Source organism: Charadrius vociferus, unplaced genomic scaffold (genome assembly GCF_000708025.1).
Source record: "Charadrius vociferus isolate BGI_N301 unplaced genomic scaffold, ASM70802v2 scaffold52, whole genome shotgun sequence".
Lineage (NCBI taxonomy): Eukaryota > Metazoa > Chordata > Aves > Charadriiformes > Charadriidae > Charadrius > Charadrius vociferus.
The window spans coordinates 1,702,311-1,720,229 of NW_009647572.1; the positions used below are offsets into that span (position 1 = coordinate 1,702,311).

A 17,919-nucleotide genomic window follows, 5' to 3' on the forward strand; every position below is an offset into this window, starting at 1 on the left:
TATATATATATCGCCGATCCATCTCTGACCCCAGAAACATCCCACTCTTTCTGAGGCGCCGGCCAGCCCAACTTCATCTTGGCAGTTGGTGCCTCATAAGTTTCAATGTCAGTACATGTGTGGAAACTGCTCGTGATGATGCCAAGATAACTTTTTTAGTAGCAGCTGCATAGCGCTGTTTTACATATGACGTGACCATTTGTTTTTATCTTGCTCCCAAGAGAGTCCCTGTCCTACTCAGTCTGCCAGTCACAAACCAGGTAGGAAACTGGATCTGTGGGTTTGTTGTGGGAAGTCTTTTCTAAACTCATGAACTTCCCAAAACATCCTGTTCTGGAGGACAGGTTAACTATGCTTAATCCAATCTCCTTCTCTGCTATTGCAAATGCAAGAGGTTCCCTTAAGACGAAGACTTTCCACTGGCACAATCTGCAGCGGAGTGCCCGGCGAGAGGCCGCCTGGCCAGCCCATGACAACAGGCGTCTCTGGTGACGAGCGAGCTGCACTCCAGGTCTGAAAGAGAAATCTTTTGTCCTCAGGTCAGGGAAAAAATACACTGGACAACATGGATGGAAAGAACCAGGGCAGAGACATGGAGGAGACGGGTGTGAAACAGGGATCTAATGGGATCAGGGAGAGGCAGATTTAGGCAGGGATGCATAAAAGGGGAAGAAAAAAGCCATAGGGAAGGCATGGGACAGAGGAAGCAGCAAAGTTAAGTAGTAATGGGTAACAGAGGAGCATAAGAACCGGTTAATTTCTGTATTTCATTCTCCTTCATGCCAGTCTGCAATTCATGCCGTCTGTATTTCCTTATTTTTATGAGATGGGGCAAAAATTGCCCACCTTGGTGCAGCATTCCCAGCAAGACAGCCTCAACCTGAGGGGGTATTTGTAACAGCTGAAAAAAAGGGAAGGGGAGAGAGCAGAAAGGTACAAAAAAAAAAAAACCCAAACCAAACGCAGACGTCTCTTCTACAGTTCCTCAAACAACACTTTGGTGGCAGTGCTAGCTAAACCAACCACCCTCCCTCCTGCCTTTGCCCCTAGCAGTTCACTCATGCATCCATGCAGCTGTGCAGCAGACCACATCACGGCACTGATCTGGTGGGGAATCCCAGCTGGATGCACTCCCTGATCTGGTTCATGCTGTGTTTGTCAAAGCATCGGTGCCAGCACAACACCTGAGACAGCAACAAGGGGAAAACACGGGGAAGGGAAAGGGCAGGGAGTTGAAAAGGGTGCGCCTCAGTTATCACCACTGCCAAATGTTGAACACTAAAACAAGACTTAAGATTGAGACCCGGGTCCAAAATCTATATTTGGTTTTCCAGAACATTGTTACAATTGAGTTCAGTTGAAAGAAAATTAATTTGGCTGATGAAAAAGAAAAGGGAGGCATCCTAAGACTAAAATAAACTCATTTAAAATCTTCAAGGATACGATTTTTTTTTTTTGGTACTGTACTCTGGCTTGAATCAAGTGTAGTTGGCACGATCTTTTAAAAACTGTTTTTAAGAGTTAGATGCCAGTGTGCAATGAAGCAAAAATTATGTGTTGTTTATATTTACACGCAGAGTAGGTGTTTTTGGCGGACAAGAAATATATATTACTATGTCTTGCAGTTGCAGGGAGAAGACCTCACACCTAAATTACCCTGTTTTTAACTGAGGTACAGCACAGAAAGTTTTAGTTAAATATAATTTCTTTCTGTTCATTAGCTCATCTAGTCAGACCATAAATGAACTAACAGCAACTGAACAGTAAGGCAAAAAAATCCCTTCTCCCTTTGGACCAAATGAGTTTGATGCTGCTTCTGTGTATCATTTAGAAAGATGCTAGAATATGGTATCTACACAACCTAATATTTGCTCTTACTGAATTTTTTTGCAAGGCCCTAGGTCTCTCATCATCCTAAATCTGAACCCCGTCCCACTCTCCTCCCTCTCTCGAAATGATCTCCAGATGTGCTCCAGAGAGCTGCAAGGACAGAAATACGAAAGCTAATCCTACGGCACCCTCTCAAAGGAAAAACATTTTTTCCTCCTGAATTATGGTCTGCATTTTGGGGTATTGCACTGGAGAACTACAAACAAATAGCACATTCTCTGCTTCCCAAGATTTGCTGCACACAGTTTTCCATTTATACCATAACTAATTAAAATCAGTCTTCAAATCAACAACAGATGCTTTGGTATCATGCAACGGCAAGTCCAGTGCCTGAGTGGCAAGTCACAAAACTGATAGTCTTGTGCAAAAGTTGCTTGCAAGCTACTAGCAGGTGTTACAAAGGTAATGCACGAAGGAAAAGATGATACTCTACCCAAGTCAAATCAGCTGTAACAAGTCTCACAGAAGAGAAGAAATGTTTTCTGTGTACTAAGGAAAAATCAAGGCAAGGAGGGTAAAGGAAAGACTGATGACCTATACTAGATCCTGGATGTCAAACAAGAAAAAAACATACTTAAAGGAAGAAAACAGTTTCTAGCATTTGATCTAGTTTATGGCTTTATAGCCCACACTTCATTAGGAAGAAACACTGATCTCTTCGAGGTTCTTACAACACCTGCAGCAGGGCCTTTGGAACACGACGGTCTCTGGTGCTGTGCCCCTCGCATGCTGTCAACGTACTTTTGCACGTTGAGGACTCCCATGGTTTCAGCGATGCTTTGAGGGGTATAGCACACAAGGAGGAATTTGGAGTGAAAGAAGTTGCAAAGCTCAGATTAGCCTCAGGTGGGCTGTGACTGGGTAGCGACAGACACGCATTGCTGGGTCATTTTTCTGCAGAAAGCGGGGCATGAATCCATTCCTAACAGAAGCCTACACATATCTGAGTCACCACAAGGTCACCAAAGCCGCTTTAACTCTGCCCTGAATATCATAAGGACTACAACTAAGGTATTCATAACAGTATTTTAAAGTAAGCTCAAGATGTATATCCAACTTTTTATTTCTTAGTGGTATTACAAGACCCAGCTGGATTGATGAGGGAAGACAGTTAGCTTATCCAATACCATAACATATTTGTTTTTCTTCCAGGGACACAGAATTTTTTTTGTCTTTTATTTTAGAAGTTTTCTAGCAGCATAGTTCAAAAGAGGATATGGATGCATCAATAATGTTGCCTCTACTTCTAGCTAGGCTAGATGAAGCTATGCTTCATCTGGGAATTTGCATTATCTGCTGGGATTTCCATCATTTGCTGGGAGAGTTATCTTTAACAATTTTTTTTGCACAAGCAGTAAATCAAAAGAGCCCAAAAGTATCTCTGGTGCCACCTGATATTTCTAAAAATCTGAACATGTGTTACCAAAGTTGCATGGCTTTTGTTTTAAATTTTAACACCAGATTTACTAGTAGGCCTTGGATGTTTCACATGCCTATGGAACAGCTGGATTTATGTTTGGTTTGCCTCAGCAGAGCAGTGCAAAACAGCTGGAGCGTATGCTCGAGCTCGCTGTTTCCCAGATTCTCTTGTAAATTCCATCCTCAAGTTCTGTTGATTTTCTGTAGTGCGAAATAAAGTTCTGAACAAGAATAATGGTAATTTTGGGAGGCCTTCAAATACCTGAGAATACATCTGATAGCTGAGGCTGACACATAAAATTTTCCTTATCACTGAAATCCACCCTGGACTCCTGTTTCTATATGGTACCATCCCCAGCCCCCAAAATTATGAAAACAAGCTACTGAGAAGATGACAACCTAATAGGCAGTCAGGTCATGGAAACAAATCTTCCTGTTCTTTGAAAACAGGGCCCCCCTCCTTTCAGGGGCAAAACAAAGACTTTTCAAAGTGGGGGGCAAATATGCAGGGATGCTCACCTGGGTGTGGGAAGAGAAGGTGCGTGTACCTGTTCTGTTATTTCTGAAAAGCCGAACCCCTGGGTTGAGACCCCAGAACAGCCAAACACCTAATGACTATAGAAGGTGCCTGAGATATAGGAAAACAAGCTCATGCCCTTATTTAAATTTTACTTGCTCTTTTACTTGAAATAAGTCCCCTAACTATCGGGTTAGTATCTACAATCGTAGAATCACAGAATGGTTTAGGTTGGAAGGGACCTTAAAGATCAGCTAGTTCCAAGCCCCCTGCCATGGGATAGAATGCTCAGCTCCATCTCCCTCCTCTTACCCAAAAAGTCCCCCATTCTCCAAACAGGCAGAGCCTCCTGTGAAAGCTTGGGCTAAGATGAACTTTGGTCTTCAGACTCAAGTGCTTTCTCCAGAAACTCCTACATTTAAATGCTACATCGCCACACGTGACGTTCCCACGTTTGGACGTAACACCTGCAGTGAAGGCATTTTACCTTTTGCAGTTGTTGGCCCAGTACTTACGTTGGTGACCACGGCCAGAATGGCTATGCCTTGCATGATGGGCTGCCAGGCGCCGATGTCTTGTGCCTTCTGTGGAACCATGCGCCTGAACTGGGTCGTCAGCTTCCACGCATCCAACCGGATTTCCAACATGTTGTTAATAAGAGCCAGAAGAGGAGCCAGGGGGAACGACGCCACAAACAGAGTGACAAAGCCAAATTGTATAACTGTGAAAGGGAGAGGTTACATACATTGATGGGGCTTTCACTTACTGGACATAAGCACATATGAGCACATATGCTTTATATACTCAAACTGTGGGGGAGACAGACGAGAAAGAGTAGCTGAGTTCCTAGCGAATCTTCTGTATGAGAAGACAGGAGCGCAACAGTGCTGAAAAACCCTGCCAGGTGGAGGGGCCAGGAAAATGTCACAAGTCACAACGCACCAAGAGAACTATTGTAGGTATTTAAACATCCATTTCTTTCTTATGTCTTCATCATGGAGACTTGGAAATCTAATGACTATCTGTCTCCGTGCTGTGCTGGAAAGCCTCAACTAACAATCACCTTACTGGTGCCCAGGTGCTGGAACAAGTATGCTGGCAATGGTGTGACAGAATGGATGGTGGCAACAAACTGGAAATCTGCCAGCTCTCAAGAGACCAGCATCAAGTCCTGGTGACTTCAGGTCCCCATCAGACTAGTCTGACACAGGGCTCTGCTGCCCAACACCAGAACGTGGTAGTGGTCTGCCTTCTGGATGCACTTCTCGGAGGATGGGGCAAAGAAGTAGCAGTTCTTCTCCTTGTACAATCATGAGCTGTTTCCTAGTTATAAATTGGATTGAGGCGTAGCTTTTTAATAAAAACTTGCAACACTGTCTATAATGGCTCATCAAAACTTGCCTTGGAAAAACATTCATGTCCTCTGTCTATACGCTTATTAAGCATTGCTTGTATGAAGATTTTCTTTAGAGCACGTTCGTACCCAGCAGTGACACTGAACCCCAACTAAACTGCTACTTACCCATTTCAAGATATTCATAAAACAGTCCAAGTTTTCCAATGGGCTGCAAGTGGTAGTCCTGTTCCCAGCGTGGAACAACTTTTTCTGATCTAGCAGCTGCACAGTATCTTCCGATTAGATTCTTAACCCAACTATCAGCCAGGGAGAAAAAGACCACTAACATTGGTAAAATAACCTAAAAAGTTCAGTAAATGGAAAAAAAATTGACATTCGTGCTGTTATAGCTTTTAACAGTGGATTTAGTTATTCTTGAATTACTAAAAACTTCCTTCAAACACGAGTATAATCTTCTGTTGCCTTATCTTGAAAGCAGTTATTTACAACCATAAATAAGAGTGTAAAATGGTAATATATCAGAATCATACTGATTTATACTTATGTCATACAGGTGAATGACCACATAAAATTCAAGGTAACAAAAAAGCTAGTTAAATGCAGGCCTGTGGTTGGACAGTTTAATTCCTTCTGCTGACAAAATTAACAGAATCATGGAAGGGCTGAAGTTGGAAGGCACCTCTGGAGGTCATCTGGTCCAACTCTTTCTTGCACAGGCAGGGCCACCTAGAGCTGTTTGTCCAGGACCATGTCCAGACGGCTTTTGAATATCTCCAAGGATAGAGCCTCCACAACTTCCCTGGGCAACCTGTGCCAGTACTTGGTCACTCTTACAGTAAAAAATTGTTTTCTAATGTTCAGGGGGAACCTCCTGTGTTTCAATTTGTGCCCTTTGCCTCTGGTCCTGTCACTGGACACTAGTCACTGAGATTAGTCTGTCTCCCTCTACTCTACTCTTGCCCTTCAAGTATTTGTACACATTGATGAGATCCCCCTGAGCCTTCTCTATTCCAGGCTGATCAGTACCAGCTCTTTCAGCCTCTCCTCATATGTGAGGTGCTCCAGTTCCTTAATCATCCTTGTGGCCCTCTGCTGGACTTTCTTCAGTATGTCCATGTCTCTCTTGTACTGGTGGGCCCAAAACTGGACACAGTACGCCAGATGTGGCCTCCTTAGTGCTGAGTAGAGGGGAAGGATCACCTCCCTCAACCTGCTGGAAATGCTCCTCCTAATGCAGTTGAAGATACCATTAGCCTTCTTTGCTATAAGGACACACTGCTGGCTCAAGTTCAACTTGGGTGTCCACCAGGACCCCCAGTCCCTTTTCTGCCAAGCTGCTTTCCAGCTGAGCGGCCCCCAGCATATACTGATGTATGGGATAGTTCTCCCCCAGGTGCAGGACTTTGACCTTTCTGTTGTTGAATTCCATGAGATTTTTGTCAGCCCATTTCTCCAGCCTGTCAAGGTCCCTCTGGGCAGTAGCACAACCCTCTGACTTACCAGATTGGTGTTATCAGCAAACTTGCTGAGGGTGCATTCTGCCCCCTCATCCAGATCATTAATGAAGATGTGAAACAGGATGGGACCCAGCAGTGATCCCTGGGGTACACTGCTAGTGACGAGCCTCCAACTAGACTTCATGCCACTGATCACCACCCTCTGGGCCTGGCCATTCAGCCAGTGTTCAGTCCACCTCACTGTCTGCTCATGCAGCCCATACTTCAACAGCTTCTGTATGAGGCTTTTATGGAAGACAATGTCAGCAGCCTTACTGAAGTCCAGGTAGACAATATCCACTGCTCTCCCCTCATATACTGAGCCAGTCATTTAATCTTAGAAGGTTAGCAGGTTGGTCAACCATGGCTTCCCCATGGTGAATCCATGCTGACTACTCCTGATGACTTTCTGGTCCTTCATATGCCCGGAAATGGTTTCCAGGATTAGCTGCTCCTTCACCTTCCCAGGGATCAAGGTGAGGCTGATATTCTCATCCAAAAGGCTTGCATGAGAATTTAAGAAAACTGATGAATTGGCTGTAGCCATTTTCAGCAGTCAAAGAACCATATTAAAAAAAAAAGAGGGATGGGGGCGAATGCCTATCAACAGAGAAAAACCCAAAATGGTTTACACTTGCAGAGATGCAGAATGAGAAAGCATTTAAGAACCAGACCCAGAAATGATACTCAGCATTTCAACACCTAAATGTTACTTGTCACTCTGGGAAGTGAATTAAAAATTCTGGTCAGATGAATATATTTCCAGTACACAGAAGGGGGAGTCAGTTGTCTATGGCTGGAGCTGACGTCTCCAGGCATGTTCAGTCTAGGAAACCTTCCCCAGGAAAAAGAAGAGGTTGAAAAGAAGGATGGGTCTACAGGTCCATCCTGCAACCAGCAGCACACACAGAGCATTGGGGTCTGGAGGAACCTTATCTCAGCAGAGCACCCTAGTCTCAACCCTACACAGTATTTATAACACGCTTTGAAGTGCGGTCACTGTGCAGTAAAGGTGCACAATTCATGGGCTTGGAGGAACCACAGTCAGAGGGTATACAATGCTGTGGGCTGGTGCTTATGGCATTCAGGAGGGCATGAGCAAACTGGGAGTTCCCTACTCTAAGCAACATAACAGCCACTGATTAGCATAATAAAGAACAAGTCCTGGGAGAAAGAACAGAGTCCTGCACAGTATATGAACCTAAATGAAATGGAGGGCATGCGTGGTTAGCACTGTGCTTATTGTTTACATTAAAACATGACCTTCCAGAGATCTGCCCCACTGAAAGAGAATGTATAGGCACTATGAATGTCAAATATGACTGTAAAACTAAATGAGTTAACTTAGTAACTTATCCATGACTTTTAAAAGCCCAATGTCTAACAACAAATCATTCCACTCAGTATTAAGCAAGTCTTTAGTTTAATACTTTCAGAGCTTCTGTTGCCTCAGTTTTAAATATCCAACCTGAAACACATTGAGTCTGATTTGCAGAGGAAGGAAGCATTTCTGATTAGAACTAAAATCAGTCAGAACGACAGAGACAGGAGCTCAGAGCTACCAGACCGAAAATATCCAAACTGTCTAAAAAGGCCCCAAAAGACTAGCTGTATTCTTTTAGAATGCAATATGCACTTATCAAATTTAGTGTCCAAATGCCTGAACGCATCAAGCAAAAGCAGTATCTTTCAAATATGAAAGAGCAGATTATTTAATAGTTTGAACTTACGGAAGAAGCACTTCTTGAATGTTGTTCCAGATTGCTTTACCTCCTACTATGATGGCAAGCTGAGTTGTGAGTTCAAGGAGACATCCGCCTGGATCACACTGAAGGTTGGGAGAGACATGAAATGTTTTTGAAGTTGGGTAATGTTTCAGGCATGAATGAAGCATTGAAAATAATGCATTCCTGGTTTATGATGATAACATTTCTCAAAGCAATACAAGAAGACTATTTAGGCAAAACTTTCCAGTCAGGTATGCAAAAGCCAATTCTAGTAATGTGGTCACATATGATAGGTTGACAAGACACCAGTGAAAGAGTGCCATACCAGGTGAAGTCATGCAGCTCTGTACTGTGCAGTCACCAGGTGAGGGTAACCCAGCAGAATAGGAATCCTTCTACTGATGTTCTCCCCTTCCTGTGTGCCAATTCACAGATTGTCGGACCATGGGAAAATAAGCTTGTCTGGGTACGCATAATGCATTTCTAAGCCCAACTGGTCTTGTGTCATATTCTTTTATGCTAGCAGTTACTAAGGAGGCGATTGGCTTGGCAGGCAGTCACTTTTTGAACCCTCAACTTAAATATGCCCAACGATGCTATATACTCCTAACTGCAGCAGAATACCTGGACTAATGGCTCCTGCTGCTTAAAACCAAACACTATCATACATTCTTACCTCTTCGTTGCGATACTTTCCTAGCCAATAAACTGGATTTCCAGGGTGACCTACAAATTTACCCTTAAAGAAAGCTATGTAGAAGCATGAAGAATAGTAGTTGACAAACTGGAACAAGAACATCTTTGTTGTCAGACTGTTTTCATAATCTGTCTGTGTCCTTGGAAGCTCTGCAATTAAAAAAAAAATAAATTAAAAAAGTGCCAACCTACAAGTAACCTACAAGCTGCTTTAGAACCTCAGCTGGAAAAGTACGGGTATGCCTTGTATTCCTTAACATGACTGAGAGCATTATGAATTAGATTGTACATAATCCCCATGTACACTATAACCATTATGCTAATTCTAAAACTATACGGGTTGTAAAAAGGAAAGAACTTTTTCCCTGACAATAAAAAAAAAGAACAAGCAAAAATTCTGATAACTCAGGGGAAAAAAAAAGCACCCAAATCCAGCACACTCAGGAAAGATGCAAATGTAACACTTTGAACTGATGAAACAGTATTAAATGAAACTATATTAAAACACCGCACTACTTCACACATCTAAAGTAAAATAGCTACTTTAATGTTGATGGCCTGGATATAAAGAATAATAATATTTGCAACTGTTTATCTATTTAATAACATGGAAATGGTATCAAGCTTTGAAAAAGTGACCTTATTTCATTTATTTACAAGAAAATAGCTATTTTTCCCATAAACAAAAGCTAATGTAATTGAATGTGTTATGCGTTACTGATCTGTTTTCATAAAGCTTGGTTATTATAGTAATTTTCTTTGCTTTGCCTGTTTCACAAACACAAAACTGTAAACAATTGATCTTTCATGCTGGCTATACAAGGAGTTTCCAGGCAGAGCAAGCTGAATATCATATTGCTTTGATATTGAGAAAACCTGTATTTGAAAGTTTCTGGGTGGTGTTGTGTGATTTGGTGGGAAAATTCTGAAATATATGGTACAGGTGTCCATTTATTGGAATTCTTATTATACACACAAATGACACTTTTTCTTGCTATGTTACCCCAAGTTTCTATGTGAGGTACAGCAGCGGCATACCAAAGTCAGTAATCAGGATTGCCACTTTTTCATAGATGATGTTGAGAACCATAATGACTATAAAGCTGATGAGCGAAGCAGTTACTGAAGTGGCTGTCTGTGGAGTCAGGTACTTGCGGATCGCCTCCGTTCCGTTAATGTGCTGTGACAACGTTGCAGAAAACACCAGGAAAACTGAGAGCCTGTAGACAATGATTCCAATAACTGAAGCAATAATCAAAAGAATCTGCCAAGGGAACGCAAGAAAGATGTTAATATTGAACCACTGGCTTTGGGAAAAAGTGAGTTTGAAATACTTTTTACAATAGGCAAGAGGAAACCGATTGTGTGCCTGTCATTCCATCATGTAAGATGAGTGCAAGGGGATGCTCAAATAAGATAGAAGGCAATAAATTTAGAATCCATAAAAGACGACTTTTTTTTCATGCAGCATAGTCAATCTGCAGGAAAGAAAAGAGATAATCTGGTTTATGACTAATAACAAGGTTTGTACTGATGCGAACAAAGATAATTAGATGCATAATCAAATCTTACACCTCGAGGCATGTGATGGAAGAAATCTCCCTCTTTTGACAGTGGGCAATTGGCAGGATGGCAAATGCACCAGCAAGTCCGCATTGGTTATGGAGGGGACTGTACCTTCTCTTTCACATGGTAATATTACAGGCTACAGACCCCTCAAAGGAACAGACAAATTTTAAGCCAAGTTATGTAATGTGCTGGAATTGTAATAATGATACATGCACCCCATCTTGCTTGCCATCTCCTCTCTTTCTGCTTCTCTTCCTGCTTTTATTTCTTGCTGGTTTTCTAGCTATTATTCAGACTGACGTCCATAGAGCTGTGAATCTTTTTTTTTTCATTATCTCTGCAAACTGCCATGAATCCACCTACCTCCCCGCTCCCGGCACATAATAAGAGAGTGCAGCAACACCAAAGACAAACCCAGACCAAATCTGTTCCCTTCAACCCGAAGTCCTGCCTATTTAAATCCAACAGCAAGCCAGTATTCTTTCCCTTGTCTTTCAGATGCGGTAACATTTAGCCTCTTCTGGGCTGCCAGCCACCACTCCATCTCCTGGCTGTGTCCTGTCACCTAGGATGAGGTCTTTTCCAGCTGCAGTTTGTGCTACAGGCGAGGAGGACATGCAGCATGCTAAAACACTGAGCTTTTCAAGGTGACCTCTCTGGGCATGCTCGCCATGTTAGATATTGTTTCATGGGTGACTGGGCTGCTTTCACATTTTAGTTGTAATTAAAGCAGCGGCACTGGAAGATTAGAGAGCACCCAGCTTTGCTCTGTTAAGTGAAACGAAAAACCTGAAAGAGGCCCAGGACTGTGAGACGATATTGAAGCAAACGGCTGGAACAAGTAGGATAGAAACTGGCAGGGAGGGGAGTACATAAACCAAAGTCTTTCCCCTGCTCTCTGCCCCAAAAGCAAAGATATTTATCTTAAAATAATCAAGGAAAAACCAATGGACCACGTTCACAAGCATAACTCACAAGCGACAGCTGCAGGATATTTTGACATATTTTCAACTGACTGTACACTAATGAGTATTTGGTGACTACAGCTACCTTCTCCATGTGGGTCCATAGCTTAATGGGCTTGGTTTATGCATAAGATGGAAATCCAACTGAATCTGTTCTTTTGTTACCTTTTCTTCAGTTCAGGAGAATCCCTTTTTTATACACTTTCTAGAGAAGTGAATTCATGAGGTGAAAGAATAAGAGAAGCACTTACCCAGAAGAAGATTGCACTTGTACAGAAAGTCATCCTTAGGCACTTCCCACAGGCAGTGTATGGCACATGTTCTTCTTGCTGTAAAAGATTTAGAAACAGATCAAGGATGCACCCAATCTTTTCTTCATATTTTTGGGTGCTGCAATTTATGATATTGAGGGCAGAAAAAAAAGGAAGAATTCTCCGGTTTTGTTTCCTTTCCTGCTTTGTTGCCCTGGAAACTCACATTTATTAATGATTTCAAAAGTCTTGTCTGATTACATGTGTCTTTTTTTATTTTTTTTTTTTGCTGCCCATTCTAAGATACAAAAGACTTCCATAGATGCTTCCACTCAGGTCTTACTGACTTCAGCAGTGACAGGGTGCATAGTCTTTTTCAATGGACCCATCCTTCTTGTCTGATCATGGCATCCACAGTCATTATCTTTCAAACCTCCTTGGCTAAAATTAGCTGGCACTAAACTTTTGGTTCCTGATCTCCGTATTCCTCAATTTACCCCATAGGAACAATGGGATGGCTTTCCCAAGGAAAATGCCTACCTCAATATGTGAAAATTCAATGAGACTTTATAGGATCTTTGAGGACCAAAATCATTATGTTTTTGCATATTCTTCACTCTTTGAACTGTCTGAAAGGAACTTTCTCGCTATGACTTTATACCTTAAAGATGGCAGAGGTTTATAAGCTTTTAAAAAGAACCATTTTTTTTTGTAGTACAAGATATAAAAAGATCTATATAGCACAGTTTCAACTATGGCAGTTAATTTTTAAACTTTTCAAGTGCCCTCTAATAAATATCAGTGTAATGTGGATGGAATGTGAAAGCAATGCAAATGATCAGATAAATACCAGAGTAATATATTGACAGAGAATAATAAAAAGTGAAGCTAAGCTGGAGTGAGCTACAGAAGCTAAAGCTACTCAAAATGTATAATAAATAGAGATCTAAAGTACGATCCTCATAAATACGAATCCTATTTCATTGAAACAAGGATTACCCTTGTCCCTGTGAGTTTGCTGTTATTGATCGTAACTGCATCCACATGCACTTAGCAACAATACCTATTCATACATGTTTCAAACAGAAAAACCTTTGGTTAAAAAAACAGTCTTGGCGTGATATATAAGGTAACATCTTCCCCTCTATTTCACCCTTTTTTGCTGATGCATTCTTAGGCAAAGATAGCAAATGCTCTGTGATCTTGGCCTCTGGCAGCAACACTGAATCATTTCTTGGGGGATTTAATAAAGTAGACTTAGTCTCCTAAGCTGGGGACGATGCCTACTTCTGTTTATTTATGACACAGGAACCTCGGCAGTGCAAGCTCCTCAAACAGGCAATTACTTTAAGGTGACTACAGCTGGGTATATATTCCCTCCCACGCATCTGTACTTTATAAGTTAACTATTTCCAGGCCAGCTTATCGGCTCTCCTTGAAGCACTGCTGACTTATACAGCCCCAGTGCAGATTCACCATTTCCACAGTGTCCTCCCACCATGTGCCTACTGCAATAGCCATCACCAGTTATCAGAATATTCCTTACCTGTGTGATTTCGTTCATTACTACGTGAGTGCATCGAGCTTCATATTCTGGGCGAACTTGTTCTTCTTGCTCTAAGTACTCAACTGTGTCCCATTCATACTCCAGTTCAGCTTGCCGTCGCTTCCAAAACTCCAAAAACAAAGTAACTATCCAGAAGATAAACAAAGGGACCGATACCATGTGAGTGCTGGACACTGCCTGGCGCCTTGGGCTATAACATGTGGCTCATGTTTTCCATACGGATTCCCACAGACATGGAATAAAGCCCTTATTAGATACTGTGATGGTGAAAATAACTGGATCTACTTCTTTATGCAATTATTGCTTTGGATATATAGATACTTCAATAAGAGAAATCTGAGGTAAAGCGTGGTGTAAGCACGTGCTAAAGAATACAGATAAATTTATTTGTTTTCTGCCTAAGGCTGGAGTATGAGCACTTTGGATTTCATACTATAGGCTACTTTTTCAAAAGTTTACCATGGGATGCGTAAGAGAGCAAGTTGGTCGGACAGGCGAAGAAAAAATGCTGGAGAGTGCAGGACCTCTAGAAAAGGAAAACACAGTATGCAAAAATTGCCGCAGGGAAAAGCTCGTGTTCATTCAGTCTGCAGTTTTTGTGTGGACAAGTTGCCAGTCTGCAGAATACTAGAATCAATGCTAGTTCAGGTAAAGTGGCTGAAACACAGCTGTCTTTCCTCCTCTGCTAGCATGAATCTGAAGGAGCTGCAGCTCTTTTTGCATGCCCCGGAGCTTAGAAACTCCCTGGGCTGGGTCAGCAGTTCCCCTGGACTGTGCTCCTACAACTGGAAGCACTGGAGGACCAGGTGCACAGATGCCTACGCGGTACTGGTGAGACGTGGATCCAGCCAAACTCATTACCTTGGCCTGAGATGTGACGCAGGTAGATCTGGCAGCAGAGGCAACGACAGACCCAGCTGAGGAGCCTGGGAGGAACTCAGGATGATGGGTGTCAGTACCAGGCTCCCCAGTGCACCCTAATGTTTTATTACTGAAGACAGTTCATCCTCAGTTTAAATGAGTGGTGTGGCTCTGCAAGCACTGCCTCCAGGAGGAGTCAGTATCCCATCACTGCTCTCATTATTCCCATTGTCTGGGAGTAATTGACCATAAATGACTTTTCTTTAATTAGTTTGGCCCCTCATCCTGACTGATGAAACATCGATGGCATGCAGTTCCAAGTCCAAACATTAAAGGTTATTTCCAAAAGCAGGTGTGGTCAATAAACCCCAAACCAAAGCATTTAAAACCCAGGAAACTCCATGGGCTGGGCTGTGAGATGACCTTGGTGTCTGCACACAGGCAAACCCCCAGGAAACCCTCCTCCCTGCATTGTTCAGGGGCCTCTTTCACAAGGACTTCTCCGCTGCTTCATGCTTAGGAGCACAAAAGCCATTCCAAGCAGTGGGCCAGAGGATCACATCTGCCTTCTCCTGCAGAGCAAGGAGGTTAGTCTTCCATGAATCTCTAACTGCTGGTTGGGGCCCCAACCCAAATCACAGGAAGCTACAGGCTACCCAGATTTGCTCCAGCTGCAAATCCAGCTGCTGCTGGGGAGTCAAGAGGTGCAGGACCTCCTTCAGTGACAGCCTCTGTGCTAACAGCACAAGCAGGGCACATAACGTGGGGACAGCTCTCTCAGCCCCAATACAAAGAAAACTTCTACTCACTAAAATAAGCCAGCAACCAAGTCGCGTCTTTCAGAGCAGGAAGGAGCTGCTGCTGGATTTGTCATTTTCCTTTTATTTTGAACCAGTGGGGTTTTTTTTAACAGTGGAAACAAATGAAGTTTCAGAATCAGGAGATCTGAGCACTAATTCCACCTCACATTGGTAATTTGTGGTGTCCCCTTTCATGTGTCCCTCAAAGCTGCCGTTCAGCATGGAGCAGGTATTCTGCCCCTGAAACTGTGTCACCAAGGACTGAAAAGAAATGCCTCTATTGGAGAACATCTGTTTGTTTAACTGATCTTGTTCAGGGAGGGGATCCAGTGATGGCAGCAAGTGAAGTGGAAGCTGCTGCTTTAGGAGCTTCGCCAATTTAGTCATGCCATCGCGGGAGAAGTGGTTGAAGAGTTGGTCCAGAGCATTAACGTATAGAAGGTTAATTCCTGAGGCCAAATTCCCTGGTGTTTTATAGTGCTTTGAGATCTTTGAAGGGAATATACTAAAAAAATATGCAATTATTAAAAAGTATATTGCTGATAATGATGCAATAATATATCTAAAAATCTAATAATCTTTTAATTGTTTTGGACCAGGAGGTCTACAAAAGTATTAGAGCAAGATGAAAATTACAGCTGGAATTGTAGCAGAACCATGGGTCATTTGGATTCAGTACAATTTTGACTGAATTTCCATAATACAATTCACCTCTTTGTATAGCGGACTTATGATAAGAATACTAATAGACCTTGTAGCCCACTATAACCATGCAGCTTAACTTTGTAATTATTACTCTTGGAACCATTCTTCAAAACAGGAAACACAATTTTTAATTAAAAAGCAAATTGCAAATAAATTAACTATTCAGATGACAGGAGATGATTACATTAGTATCAAACTTCTAACTTTTTCTTTTTTTTATTTATTTAGAGAATTTCCTGATGGTATTTTAATTTGAACATACATTTTGAAAGAAATCTTCTTTTTAAAATGTTTTATCTTATAACTCTCTAAAGCAATAGCTATTCTGAAGTGCTTTAGGTCATCATAGGAAAATAAAAATACAATGTTTTAAAAAGAAAACAAATCATATATTCTTGTAATGAATTCAAAGTGCTACATGAATTATTTTCTCTACAGTACTCTGTATACAGACCTAACATATAACTTCTTTTGGTAATTTCTGGATAAGAAAGTACAATACAAGCTGGTTAAGAAAGTTGCTAATACGAACAAACAAAACTGTTTCTGGGAAAATAAACCTTGCCTAATCCCTTAAATACAGCACCAAGTGGTTTCACCCATGGGAAACATCCTGGTTTCAGTTACAACTTCTCTTCTGAAAGATAAATATAGTGCTTGTAACTACTATGCTTTTTATAATCAGTTTCTTAAATGAAGACAGAAGGAAAAAATTCCTGGGAAATATAATAAATGGCTATTTTTCAATTGTCTTGCGCAGTCACACAGCTGTTAATAGGCACAGGCAGCTCCAAAACTCTCTGGAAAAAAAAACCCAGCTCCTCTGCCAGATATACTTAAGCATGTGGCTGGCTCCCACTGGATGAATGAGGCAGCTCTAATCACTTCTCTCAGACTTTTCTCCAAGTTAAACAAAACCAAACAGACACTGAAGACCAACTTGGAGTTCTACAATTTTTTTTCTTTCTTAATATGCTAAAAAAGAGCTCCTGTGAATGTACATATCTTCTATGGAACTACCTACTAGTGAATTCCTGAGTGCTAGAAAATGAAGTCGTTGCAAATTTATCCATGTTTTCTTGGCTGATGCTGGAGGCTTGGCCAAAATTAGACGACAAACCACCGTTGTTGAAATCGACTTACCCCATATTCCCATAAACACTGCAAACACCAGTGTTCCAAAGCTATCAAATATGCAGAGTTTCTGGAAAAATGGAAAAGAAAAAAAAGGCTTAAAATATAATCAACCATTTTTTCTCTTCTACACTGACCCAGAACAGAAGCTGCTTACTGATCATGTTGATTTTTAGCTTTTATGTGGTTTAATAAACAATCTTTATTGATAGTGTTTCCTCAATTTCTGTCAATGTACACCACCCTCCAGTAAATTAAGGAAATTAAATGCAAAGCCCAGAATTAAAGCTATAAGCCAAATATGCAGCAAGAGGGTAGTAAACCAGTGTACTACCAAACTTCCTTCCATCTGTTGCATAGGAAGAGGAAAAACTGTTTCTGCTCTGGGAACTCAGTATAGAGTTGTATTTTTAATACAGCCACAAAAAGGCCATTGGACACATCTGGTTCTCATGAGCAGGATGACAACAAATCAAGCTGGTTAGTAAAAACACATTCTGATGAGATACCTCTGTGGTCACAATTTGCCTTTTCTTTTCATCATAGCCTTTTCCCTGTACTCTTATTTGTTTACCCTTTAAGTGTGCTGATGTAACACATCAAAGCTGGGCAAAATATTTTTGATGAATAGCTGAAAAATTGAGTTTTGGGAGTGACCGAATCTATGGAAAGGAATGACAAAAGGCTAAGATTAGCCTAGTGAGACAAGGTGACGGAGAAAGAAAGCAAAGTTCCTCTAGACAGGAACTCAGAGCAAGAGTCTGGCTGTGTCACGACGAACAGGACACGGCTGTGTCACAGCTTCCGTCACGGCCAGCATCAGCCTCTCCTTGCACCCATCTCCCCTTTGACAACACGGGTCAAATTCAAGGCACAGGTCCAGATAACTTCTTTGTGGAGGCAGGGGGCAGGACTTAGAAATGTCAAAACATGCTTTAAACATTTCCTTAGCATAACTGATTCAG

At 41.8% G+C, this 17,919-nt stretch overlaps 1 protein-coding gene across 1 annotated transcript in view; it reads right to left on the reverse strand.

Moving 5' to 3' along the window:
- The window catches only part of ANO6 (anoctamin 6), a 50,598-nt gene that overhangs the window by 5,811 nt on the left and 26,868 nt on the right, over window positions 1–17,919 (reverse strand). The window contains exons 10-17 of the mRNA XM_009880879.1: window positions 16,964–17,024; window positions 13,434–13,579; window positions 11,888–11,965; window positions 10,141–10,366; window positions 9,083–9,252; window positions 8,410–8,507; window positions 5,349–5,479; window positions 4,342–4,547 (exon numbers count right to left, since the gene is read on the reverse strand). Of these exons, the coding sequence (XP_009879181.1) occupies window positions 4,342–4,547; window positions 5,349–5,479; window positions 8,410–8,507; window positions 9,083–9,252; window positions 10,141–10,366; window positions 11,888–11,965; window positions 13,434–13,579; window positions 16,964–17,024 (1,116 nt within the window). The remainder of the gene's footprint in view (window positions 1–4,341; window positions 4,548–5,348; window positions 5,480–8,409; window positions 8,508–9,082; window positions 9,253–10,140; window positions 10,367–11,887; window positions 11,966–13,433; window positions 13,580–16,963; window positions 17,025–17,919) is intronic.